Here is a 13,796-nt window from a genome sequence, read left to right as displayed (position 1 = left end):
GTGTATACCTGAACGTAGATAGGAATAAGTCTGTAACGTTGCCTGTTGTTCATTAATTGACACATAAATAATCAAAACGCTCAAAGTCCCACCATATAGACTACAATTTGTTCAAATTCTAGGAAGTCGTTGTAAATGCGTGTGCATCGGATTTATCTCAAAATTATTACTTGTTTAATTGGAGAATTAAACGAGCTTACCGTTAGGGAAGTGAAGTTTGATTGTAATTCTACGGAGTTGTAGTCTGGAACGGAGTAGTCATGTGAGAAGCGCTCAAGCCATCAGTCTTCAGTATTCAAAGCAAGTGAAGGAACACATCCTTCAATAATTACGGGAGGGATTAACAAATAGGGTTGGGCACATGACTACTCCGTTCCAGACTACAACTCGGTAGAATTACAATCAAACTTCACTTCCCTAACGGTAAGCTCGTTTAATTATCCAATTCTACCTCGTCATAGTCTGACGTCGTAGTCACGTGAGAGTTTAAAGCAGGTGTTCATGAACGTAAAAGCAGTAACAGTTACATCATTTATTTGTTTAATAACAAATGCACAATTTAAGCAAGTGTATCAACCCAGTTCTGTTAAAATATCACCAAAAAATTCTGTTTTTGTGTATTTATTGTAATATTTTGAAAATGTACTACTGTTTTTCCAACCAGCTGCTTTCATAATACAGTCTAAATATAACCCGCGTATTTTTGCACAGGATGTAATTGCAGCACGTGTACTATGCGCTTGGATTTACCAAGTACACATTTAATCCATCTACTGATTATATCTTTTGAAACACCTTTATGTGGTTTATTACAACCAACAAACAATTGAACACATTCCCCACGAAGGTTGGAAGTAATCTCAATCTATTGTTTTAAATAAGTTATTACACACAGTCTCGTATCCGGAGCATATGCTTTCAAAATAATAGGTTCCAAATGATTTCCAGGTTTGGACTGTTTAAGCAAATGATTCACGTAAAACACACATTTCGAATCTGATAATTTCATATGTTCAGTATCTAGACAATGAAGAGTTTGATACCTTTGTCCTGTAAGTAAAGCTAATAACATGACAGTTTTTTAAAGTTAAATCTCTAAGAGATTATTGTTATTATTATTATTATTGTTTGATTTATATAGCGCTTCATTACACATGAGTGTTTCTAAGCGCATTCACAACAAAACAGTTCAAAAACATTTTGGAAATAAGTATGTTTTTAAGTTAGTCTTAAAGCTCTGGATGGAAGAGGACTCTCGAAGAGTTTTTGGAAGATCATTCCACATTTTAGCTGCTCTGACGGAGAAAGCATATTCACCAGAACGCTTATTATATTTGGGGATCCTCAATATGCTACGATCACTTGAAGACCGAAGGTTGGATCGCCGGGGAATATAGAAATCAAAGAGTTCTTTTAAATAACTGGGTGCGGTGTCAGAATAAATTGATTTAAACACATTCACAAGAGCTTTAAATTGAACCCTCGCTCGAACTGGAAGCCAATAGAGTTTCTGTAACTTATCTGATATATGATCAAATTTTCGTGTTTTAGTTATAAGACGTGCAGCATTGTTTTGCGCTATTTGTAGTCTGTTTAAAGCTGTTTCTGGTGCTCCTAATAGAAGAGAATTTGCATAGTCCATGTGCGACGTTACTAATGCTCTAACAACACTCTGGCAAGCATCAGTATTAAGATTAGAGCGTATTCTCGAAGTAGATCTCATTTGATGATGCATTTTCCGTATGATAATATTGATTTGGGAAACTGGGGACATAAATTCATCAGTAACATAGCCCAGATAATTTATCACAAGGTGTCAATGATTGTAAATACATTAGAACATGGTCTACATTCCAAATTAAGGAATATTTAGGTAACGAAGGTCTCTTCTCAAACACACCTTTCATAAATTTTTTCACAATATAATGTTCTCCAAATGATTTACCATTATCAAAAGTTGTAACACAAGACAAAGCTGAACGAGCTGTATTGATACAGCTGTAGCCTAATCCTTGATCATAACGTTCAGCCAAAAAATTTACACCATCTTCTAATAACGGAGTAAAGGGATTAATTTCCCAAAACACACAATATTGTTCCCACTTCTTGAGATATGTCTGGTATTGTTTGTGCGTACTAGATCGCCAACTCACGACGATGAGTTCCGAAGCTGTCCCTGAAAATTTTCCCTCAACAAGGGCTTTCCTGATAAGTGACATGCCAGTAGCTGAAGTTTCTTGTACATTGGATGGGGTATGTCTGGTTCTTGTGGTAGGTGCAAGAGTTTCCTCCCCTTTGGTAATAACACTGGACTGTCTATCAATAATCTCAACAGCATGGGAAACCAAACCTGGGTTGCCCAGAAAGGAGATATTACAATCCCTGTAACTCTACCCCTTTCGATCTTCTGTAGAGCCTGGGTTAATACACTGAAAGGAGGAAACATATAAAAATTATCCTTCCATTCTAATGAAAATGCATCAATGGCCATTGCATTCGGGTCTGGTCCGTAAAGTTACGTATCTGTCAAATTGAGCTTTAATGCGTGATGCAAAGAGATCCATATCTGGAGAAACCTGCAGCATTTCGAGTGCACTTTGCAACAAAACACTGTTAAGTTTCCATTCTTTTTCTCGACGATCAACACGAGATTCCCTGTCAGCAATGGTATTCTTAACACCAGGGACATAAGCTGCAGACAGCCATATTCCCTGTGAAATACAGAATTCCCAAATTTCTCTTGTTAACGAATTACATAATTGAGAATGGCTAGTACCCATATGATTAATACAAGCAATGCCAGTGGTATTGTCCATCATAATTCTAACATGTTTATTGTTAAGTGTATCTTTGAAAGATTTCAAAGTAAGCAAAACTGCAAAAAGTTCTAAATAATTAATGTGGTGAGAGCTTTCATTTGGGGTCCATTTACCACCTGTATTGGAATTACAATGCACTCCCCCCCACCCTTTTTTGCTTGAATCAGTGAAAATTGTTTCCTGTGGCAAGCCATGATCAATTAAATCATATTCAATTTTTATATTGTTGATCCACCATTTTATATCCTTTTTAGATAAATCTGATAGGACCATTATTGCCTCAAAATTACCTTTGTTCATTTTTAAAGCTGCAGATTTCTCCATTTCCAAAATTCGGAAATATAAGGGGCCATACCTAGTCCCCGAAAAACTTGAAGTTATTAGACCTAAAACAACAGAAACATCTCTTATAGTATTTTTATCTGAAGACAATAATTTTTTACAAGCTAACTCAATTAAACCTTATAGGAGCTGGTGTATAATTTTGAATTGGGACCTCATCAAACGAAATATGTGTACCTTGTACAGTATCTAAAATTTCTGCATCATTAGTTAAAGGACAATATTGGTGTCAGTCATTATTACATATGTGATAGAACTGGTTAAATACATTCCAAATATAATTTTAACACAGAGATCATTGCTACGGGAGACTTGTAACAAGCACGTGAATAAACGGGAAGTGACGCCAAACATGACAAACACGAGTTGTCCTTCTATATAAATTTTAATATTTTGTGGAACTCTTGTGGTGAAAAACACCACAGACCCAAAACACTCTATCAAAATTATTCTAAGTCGAAAATTTTGTGGAATGTAATACCACACAGGCACAGAGGGGTGTCTGAGAAGAAATTTTTGAAATTTTTTTCTACGTTCAATATCTTGTGGAACTCTTGTGGTGAAAAACACCACAGACCCAAAACACTCTATCAAAATTATTCTAAGTCGAAAATTTTGTGGAATGTGGTACCACACAGGCACATAGGGAGGTATGAGAAGAAATCTTGTGGTGAAATACACCACAGACCCAAAACACTCTATGAATATTATTCTAAGTCGAAAGTCTTGTGGAATGTATTTATTTTCAGAAACCCAGTATCTTGTGGAACTCTTGTGGTGAAAAGTTCCACACAAATGCCCCCAAACTTTGCCATAGATGAAAGAAAAACAGAAACAGTCCGTGCATTACCATGTTTTTATAATATAAACAAGGGAATGTACGGACTATTTCTATTTTTCTCGTGTTCTCTTATCTAATGACATTCAATTACTTTATTGAATTGTCAGATATCCTCTTACAGTCCCGCATAACAACTTTTGGTCTTCGAAGGAATTATTAGTGAACAGAAATTCGGCCGTGTATCTGTTATCACTCGTCACATCAGTCAGTTATATAGAGGCTTTTGTCACTTCGGATTCAGGAAACCTGTATTACTCAGCTATCGTAGCAATGATCTCTGTGTTAAAATTATATTTGGAATGTGTTTAACCAGCAATATCACATATGTGATAATGACTGGCACCAATATTGTCCTTTAATACCACATTACCAAAACAAAGCATTACAATTGGAATGGACGAAACAAGCTAACATGATTGCACGGTCTGTCGTTTATTCCGTTCAATGTTGTTCTTTTTTCTATTCTATCTTTTCAAATTTTGTATTAATATTCTTGTTTTTATTTTGAATTTAAGCTGAGTGGAACAACACATTTTTCGTTGGCTGCTGTCAACTCTATAAGAAGTCAGTGTTTACGTGAGGCTAGAATGAATGTTACTCTTCGACAGGAAACCAGTCCAGACAAACCGTCAGTGTTAGAAATGGTGAAAGCTGTAGCTTGTCCTGCAGAGTGTTCTGATAGAGGTGTCTGTGTTAATGGTAAGAATATGTATGCAGTTGATTGAATTATCGTACATGGCTTCTGTAGCAAGGTATGATTTGAATGTTCAGGAATTGAATCCCCGATTATATCAGTAAGTATTATCAAATGTGATAGAAAAGCCTAACCCAACCATATCTTTTCATTAAAAGCTACGGAATTTGAAACACCCCAAAGATATCCAGTGCTTAATAGTGATATGATTTCTTGAATATGCAATAATAGGTCTTAAACTCATTAATACTAGTACTATTGAATTACTACTGTAAATCAGCGATTAGGGGAGTGGGAGGATGACGAATCAGATTATTTACAAAATATCTACACACACCATCGAATTGTTTCTACAGGAATCATGGCAGAATTGCTATTACTTTATTTGTTTTATACTCATAACTATTTTTGCATGACTAAAATGAACGCAAGTTCAAACTGATTGATTTGAATAATTTCTGAACATATACATTTTTGATTTGATATGATCTTATATTCTATATTTAACTCTTATTCTGGCACATTATCTCTTACACATGGTTTTATCATTATTCTGCATGAACAATTTATGTAATCAACAGGTACCTGTGATTGTAATGATGGTTATTCGGGACCAGATTGTTCTGTTGATCTAAATCAACCACCTCTGGTCGATAGTCTGGAAGGGAACGGGTATTGTGATCGCAAAGATGGCAGTTGTGAAGAGATTGCAGTATTTGGTGGACCTTTTGTAGAATCTGACAAATTCAAATGCCGACTGCTGCTGCTCGAGGTTCGGAGATCTATCGCAATTATACAAGACTTTATCTAATTCGGAAGTGTATTGTCTTCATCCATGTCCGTCTGTCCACACTTCGTGAACAAGGTCTACAGGTCACATCTTTGAGATTGTGCTTGGCTAGTTATAGGGAAGTTCGTAGTTGGAGACTTAATGACCCTATTACTGAAACTTTGGAAACACTTGCGTTTTTTGCTGGATATGTTTAGCTAGCCATAAGCCATCGATCGCCCACTCGGTGCGTAAGCCATCAACAATTGATGTTAACTATCTAGAGATTATAATTGTCATCAGACAAAACAGAAACCCATAGATTTTTAACAATTTCTGACATCAACTTTTTTTTAAAATTATTCTCTAGTGTACGCACTGCATCATTCTTGATTGTATCGCCAAATTCAATATTGTTTGTCTAAACTTGACATTTCACACTTGAATCACATTTTGCCGTTAAAGTTTGCTATAAAATAATATCGCTTGAAAAAAAGATCTCTTTGGTGGGTTGCAGTAAAATTCTCGAATTATTTTGGATTTTGTTTTTTATTAGAACTTGCAGCTCAGCTAAGTGACGAAAAAGCTTTAGGTGGACATATGTTACTCTGACTGACAAAATCTGCAACTAACGGGATATTCATTTTTAAGGAGCTGCTTAGTCCTAGCATTGATATTTCAGCATAGGTATATACATTATTAATATATTATTAACCCAATTTCCCTACTTTGAATCTTGTGTGAAGTAAATAAATTTATTGTCCGCTTTCAGCGAGGTGGGATCACTGACAGTAAAATTGATTTACAATTTACAAAAATGATATTACAGATTAATGTACAACAGCAAGACCCATCGGGCAGACATCTTGTTCATATGCAAATGTTCATGGATTGTTCGTTCCACCGATGTTTTGCTATTGAAATGTGCAGTAGCTAACCGTCTTCAGTGCTGATCCTGCCCCTTGTAAATTCATCACACCAATGTTTGATTACTATACGAAGGAACATTGTCCCCTAATGCCATCATGCATTTGCTTTGATTTAATCGATATTTTATTCGAAAACTTTTAGAATTAATATGCTGAATATAGGATATGATAACATTGCAGCTCCTAGCTGCATAAAAAACAGGGTCCACAAACTTTTGAAATTTTGCGTAACTCCATAACGGAAGGTACGATTTGCCGCACCAAAATGCAGAAGAAGTTTCATCTAATCGGTACAATAATTATGGACTGTATAGGGTCCATGATCATTGACATTATTAACAAAAACAAGAATTGTGGCCCTGGAGGGCTGCCCATCGCACATATTTCAAAATTATACGGAGGGGGTCATACAGTTGCGGTCCGATTCGCACCAAAACCGAATTTATCCTTCGGCCTAGGATACATAAATATATTTCATCAAAATTGGATAACAATGGTGACTTCTTGAGAGTCCACAAACGAATGTGAACGGACGTCTTGACGTCCGGAAATGCGCGACAATTAACACGTCAACGGTAAAATGTGGAAGTATAAAAATTATCTCATTCGGTCCAGTTGGTAAAATTCTGAGACATAAAAGCCGAAAGTGGCACTTTAGTGCTTGTATTCAAATTTGAAATAGCTTTATTCTTAGCCTCCACCGGGGGACTGTAAGAGTTTTGCAATCATAATATGAGCACATTAAATTTAGATATAGATAGTATCTACAATTTAGATAATAATTTAGGATTTCTTAAAGGGACACTCCCCAAATTTCATCAATGGAATATAGAAATTTATGGGTTTTTTTAACGACTACATCTTTATTTATTATGTTAACATCCGGTTTAATGTTTGGTGATATTTGCCTTTGCTCGGTAATATTATTTTTAGATCGAGCACAAAGGACAAGTAACTAACAGTGGGTATGTGTTATAATTGAAAAGAAATGAAATGGGGTTTAACGTCCCACTGTTCTGCTCTGATTAGGCTAATGACGACGGGGTATGCGTTATAAAAGCTGTAAAAGATTAAATAAAGATTACATGAGTTTTAAAACTTGATGTTTTATGAATGTCAGAAACAATAAACATAATACTAATGTATTAAAATATTCTTAAAGGCACAATAACACTCTTGCTGGCTTGACAGCTCCAGAAAATGAATAATAGCCTTATTCGAAGTACTAGATGTTTAAGTGTCCTACCTGTTGTGTAATCCAAGTCACATTTGAAAAGGTTTACGTTAGACTTTTCAAATCATTTAGTTGGATTTTTCCAATTTTTTGAATTAGGTGTGTTAAGATGAAATTTGTATCACCAATTAATTAAAATATTGTAAAATAGTACAATTTGTTGACCAGAATAAAGTTTGGGACATATTATTCAGTTACAACAAGAGTGGTATTGAGACTTTAAAGTATTAAGTTCTAGCCAAATCAAAACTAAACACGTCACTTTTTGTAGCAACGATGGGTCAAGTAACAGCTCCAAAAAGCCGTCACATGACCATTTATTACCCATAATTACAACTTAAACTAAATACCTCACCATGAATGTAAACACAATCATTGCGCACACTATCGAGTTGTAAACGACCGGTCCCAACACCCCTGACATTTAGTGTGTTCACTAGCAACTAAGTGATTTATTTCTAGGCGTAGATATTTATAACTGATTTGTATTTAATAGTCAAACGCAGAAGCAGAGATAACAAATGCTCCAGTTGTTGAAAGTATTGGTGAAGTGACGTGTCCACTACCAGTTAATAGACAAAAACGATCCGCAACTGTTCACGTTGTAGACGCAACAATACCAAGCTACAGGGTAGCTGTGTCCAATGATGGACAACTCTTCAGTCGACAGTTAACAGTGGTTATCATGAATTCTGATTGCATGAGCTGTTCGATTGATGACGCGACCGTGAAATGTAGGATTTTTGTAAGTATTCATGTCTTCATTCTCCCCACCCACAGTCTGATATCACCAGCCTGTATACAATGCACGTATCTAAATGTTTCTAGATTTCTTAATATAAAATACCTTATTTGAATGAATCAAAGGGAAGTGAAAAAAGAATGAAATGAAATGAAATGGGGTTTAACGTCCTACTGTTCTGCTCCAAACTGGGCGAATGCAGACGGGCATACGCCATACAGTGTGCTATGAGGGACATTTTGCCCGGACAGCGGCACTACGGCCTACTCTTATATCGAATTCCAACTGTCAAGGGATCTTTTACGTGCACGCCAATATGTACATGGGACCTCGGTTTTTCGTCCCATCCGAACGACTAGACAGCTTTCCTTGTGTCAGGCCCTCCGTCCTGCATCCCTGACAAGTGAGAACCACGCCGGAAAATCTGGATGAACTTTCTCGGCCAATGCAGGGATCGAACACCCGACCTCCAGGCTAGCGAACCACGGGAGTAAAAACAAATTTGCATTTGTGATTTTACTCCCAGGGGATTTCGATCAAATGGATTAAATGTGTGTTGCTTTGTAACCGAAACATCGTTTACCTGCTCACAGTTTAAATAATTAGTGAAAGAGGGGCCCACTCCACGGTCACTTAACATATTTAACAAGGTTATGGATTTGTAAAATTATAACTAAATGGATCCAGGAGCAGCCAAGAACAATATTTATCCTGTTTTATATAATTTACACTGGTTACCTGTTAAATATCGAATTGGTTTTAAGATTTTGTTACTTACTTTTAAATGTTTAAATAATTTAGCTCCTGTTTATCTCTCAGATCGTCTAGAACTTTATACACCTGGCCGAAAATAACTACTTTTAAAGCCCAAAACGGTTCAACATGTCTCTTATGGTCAGCGCCCTTTTAGTTATCAAGCACCAGTTTTATGGAATAATCTACCATTTAGTTTAAGATGTAGTACATCTCTATATTCTTTTAAAAACAACTTAAAACACATTTATTTAATCAGACGCTCTATACAATCGTTAACATGTCCATAATCTTGTTGTTTATTTATGATTACATTGTTACTTTGTAAAGTGCCCTTGAACATTTTATATGAAAGGGCGCACTATAAATATATATATGCTGTAATAACAAGAACAATATCAGAGCATTAGGAAGGACATTATCTCCCGTTCTAAATTTTTGCTTTTTGATTGATCTATTTAAAACGTGATCGGGGTGTTTAACCTGACATCAGACAAAAACTTTTATTGCGTGCGCCATCCTACATTTAAGTTGTCTGAACGTGTGGCGAGCTTGGACGCGGACAATCAACCTATTAAAACAATACAGACAGTCATTGGTAATAAATATTTCTAAATTGACTTTTCAGAATTATTTTAAACCGGATATGAATAGTCTATTAAGATTAGGGAAAACCTCAATTTAAATCTTAGACATTAATAGATTTCTATTCTAGGACGATTATTGTTATACGGAGGAACGCTGTTATAAAACTGGTGAAAGGTATATAAATAATGATGACTACCAATGTACCAACGGACAGTGGCAACTCACAAGTATGTAGAAATTTTATGATTATTTGTAATGTGCTCTTTTATGTGATGTTACTTTTAAACAGGTTGATATTCGGGTCGGAAAATCGAAGTTACATAAATACAACATGACTTATGTCAACTTCTGCTGTCCTGATCAACAGATTTTATGGTATTATTATCTTAACTTTAACTCCAACCCATAAGTATTAGTCTTGCAGGTCAAGATACATTTCGACCAGGGCCCTGTTTCACGAAAACTTAAATCTCCTTATAATCGTCTTAAACTAAAATTCCATCCTAACTTAAGATAAATCCGTTTCACAAAACGATTTTAAGCATTTTAGATAAAAACCACTAAAATAATATTTTAAGTAAACATTTTATCTTAACTTAAATTAGTGGCGTTTCACAAGACTATTTTAGGGACAATTTTATACAATTTTCAAATAATTAATAGACAAAAAAACAACAAAAAAACCTAAAAGAAACGTGAACCCACATCATATCTAATGTCATGGAAAGAACAGCACCCTTATCTATAAAAAAATATCTTCGTGTAGGCTTACAATGGTTTAAAATTGCCAATTTCTTGGTATTAGAAGGTCTACGGACCTATAATACTAGACATGCCATATGCAAAGTATTTACTCATATGGTTTTGGGGTTATGGTGATTTATAAAAAGGTAAAACAATAATCTGAAATGTTCTTATTGAAAAGTTTTATAGGCCTATTTGAAATTAAATTTTAACATCATAAATTTATTATTATTTCTTAATAAATGCTTTCGTTAATTACACAGCGTAAATTAGAGAAGTTTTATATAGAAGCCAAGTGTATTTTATATTGGGGAAAAATCATTTTAATTTAGTTAGGATAAATAGGCATTATTCAGTAAGGAGTGTGGCGCTTTGGTATTTTCAAAGTATTATTGAAAGGGTCCATGGGGCTGGCATTTCAAATCTAGGAATCGGAACATTGACTATTGGGTGTATTAGTTAAAAGTTGTTAAATATTTTTAAAATTCCACAATAATTACAGTCTAGATGAGTCGTTTGGGTCAGAAATATCACGTTTGTGTCAATTCTCAATAGTTTCGGTCATCTAAAATACCATAAAACTACGAAATTCAAGCGATTGAGTTTATCGATACGCATTATTTCCATTGAAGCCTGCGAGTAAATCAAATGCCAGGGTCACGAAAGCGACATGCAAGTTCAAGGTCAATCCACCGATACATTTCAAACCAATAATACGCAGTAAACGCATTTATTTCATCTCTCTACGACAGTCTGACCATGTGCAAACATAACCAGAACGTATGAAACTCCCCCCCCCCATTGGTATTGTAACCGTTAGTTCAACTTGGCGACAGTTTTCAGCTTCGAAGCGTTCATGCTTACACCCTAAGTGCCCTCACCGGAATTGTGCACTGCGCGGGCGCAAGCAATTTTAACTAAAATCTATTAAAATTGGATTTTAGGTTATAATCGATCTTGGTGAAACGTGTAAAATTTAAAGCAGGGTTCCCGCGGTCCTTGAAAATCCTTGAATATCCTTAAATTTAAAATTTCATTTTCAAGGTCTTGAATATCCTTGAATTTCGCGGAAATAGGAAAATATCCTTGAATTTCAGTTGAGATCCTTAATTTTGTTTCAAATTGGTAATAATAGTAAGTTGATATGAAAATCCCGTTTAGATTAGAAGTTTTATAACGATAGTTGGTTATTTTTAAGATGAAAAATTGTAACTTAAGGCTAAAAAATGTCCTTGAAAATCCTTGAATTTGACGTATATTTATCCTTGAATATCCTTGAAAAAATGTTTGACGAAGCCGCGGGAACCCTATAAAGTTTCGTTTTGATTTTAGTTAAAATCTATTTTAGTGATTTTTTGTTTAAGTTTGTGTGAAACAGGGCCCAGGGACGCACATATACATTAGTTGATATTTTGCACCCGAGTTTGCTGACCAACTGTTATGCGTTTCTGGTCAAGAAGCAAATACTTCTCGCTAGTACAAGATGTGTGCCAATCGGCTGTCATTATTTGAAAGCTATTCGGTAGTATAAACTGGGTGTCTTTGGATGACCTATTAACATTTTGAAAATGAAATGGGGGTTTAACGTCCTGCTCCGACTGGACTAATGAGCCGGGCATACACCATGTGGTGTGCTATGATAAAAATTGTGCCCATACTCTTATATCGAATTCCAACTGCCAAGGGATTTTTTACGTGCCCGCCAATGTGTACACGGGACCTCAGTTTTTCGTACACTCGAAGGACTATCCTTGTCAGGATTTACAAATGTCAAAAGGATCTGTTGACATGAAGCTGTGTTTAGTTAGAAAGTGTTGTAAAAGGTGGACGTATCATGCATTGGCCCACGTACTTCAGTCCATTCACATTTGTGTGTGGTCACAATTATCAGATGTTAATGAAACTTAAAATATGTTTATATCCCAAAGATCTCTGAGGGTTTGGCACGTATCGGACAGTAACTTTATGAATAATTGCCCCTAATAGTAAAAACAAATCGCATTGGTAGCTTGTGAACCGACCCACCCGTCTTCATTAGCCCAGCAGGAGCAGAACAGTAGGATTTTAAAAACCCCGTATCCTTTCATTTCATTTTGTGGACCGACCCTCTAGAGATCACAATATGTTTATACGATTTTGATGAAAATCGGTCCGAAACTTGCTTAATTGGGTCTACAATGTTTAATGTATAGCATGCAAATGTGTAAACTCTAAACTTAAAAAAAATAAACTATTCTAAATTGTAATATAACGTATTAACCCTTATGTACATAACTGCAAACATGTAATATTTATTTTTAGGTTCTAATGGTGGCAACACAGGCTCCAAAGTTGGCACAACTCCTAAGAGTGGTGCGGATTCTTGTTCCGCTATACAACAACTCAATTTAATAATGATACTTCTTTGTTCAGCAGCCTACATGCTTTAATATTTAATCACCGGGCAAACGACGTTATGAGTGAGGGAATATTGAAATTGCTCTCACCTAAGAAAGAAATTTCCGATTTTCATATTTTTTTGTTTTCATGGGTTTTTTTTACCTTCCAAATAACACATATTCAATAACGTTCTTGTTTATTTGTCGTTTATAACTTTCTTATGTATTTTACTTTCCAAAGTTTTCTGTGTATTTTACCTGTTAAATATACCTTTCCGCGCACAAACTGGATGATGTGATCATAGATTTGGACTAAAAACATATTCAAACTAATTAATCGATCAAAATTGTGCTTCAAATCCTTCTCAAAAGATTGTATTCGCGGGGAAATACCCCAAGCTATACAAATCTATTAAAATAAGTCATGTTTGTATCACGTGACTTGACTGTCGCGGTACCTAGCAACGGGTGCCAAGACGGAGGTTGTCTTTTATGGCTGTCCATTTATCATAAATATCGAAGCCTAATTAAATTCTCGGATTATCCACTTCCCACGCCGTGGCTTTTATCTCAGAAACTGTTGTACGGTCAAAGGACAATATTGGTGTCAGTCATTATAAAATATGTGCTAGAGCTCGTTAAATACATCCCAAATATAATTTTAACACAGAGATCATTGCTACGATAGCTGAGAAACAAGCACGTGAAGAAACAGGAAGTGACGTCAAACATGACAAACACGAGTTGTCTTTCTATATAACAGACTGAATTAACGAGCGGTAACAGACAAACGATCGAATTTCATTTCACTGATAATTCAGTTGAAGATGAAAAGTTGTTATATGAGACGATGAGAGGATATCTGACAATTCAAAAAAAGAATTGACTGTCAGTAGATAAAAGATGTCCCTTATCTAGTGACCGCCAATTCTATTTTTGAATTGTGAGATACCCTCCCACCGT

The 13,796-nt window shown here is 35.5% G+C and overlaps 1 protein-coding gene across 1 annotated transcript in view; it reads left to right on the top strand.

Moving 5' to 3' along the window:
* The window catches only part of LOC126822577 (von Willebrand factor D and EGF domain-containing protein), a 35,050-nt gene extending 22,025 nt beyond the window's left edge, over nucleotides 1-13,025 (top strand). The window contains exons 12-16 of the mRNA XM_050551525.2: nucleotides 4,518-4,701; nucleotides 5,278-5,468; nucleotides 8,125-8,373; nucleotides 9,839-9,938; nucleotides 12,757-13,025. Of these exons, the coding sequence (XP_050407482.2) occupies nucleotides 4,518-4,701; nucleotides 5,278-5,468; nucleotides 8,125-8,373; nucleotides 9,839-9,938; nucleotides 12,757-12,884 (852 nt within the window). The 3' untranslated portion in view covers nucleotides 12,885-13,025. The remainder of the gene's footprint in view (nucleotides 1-4,517; nucleotides 4,702-5,277; nucleotides 5,469-8,124; nucleotides 8,374-9,838; nucleotides 9,939-12,756) is intronic.
* Nucleotides 13,026-13,796: the final 771 nt, after the last annotated feature.

This window comes from Patella vulgata, chromosome 5 (assembly GCF_932274485.2).
Source record: "Patella vulgata chromosome 5, xgPatVulg1.2, whole genome shotgun sequence".
In the NCBI taxonomy this organism is placed as follows: Eukaryota; Metazoa; Mollusca; class Gastropoda; family Patellidae; genus Patella; species Patella vulgata.
This window is presented reverse-complemented; position numbering and strand designations above follow the sequence as displayed.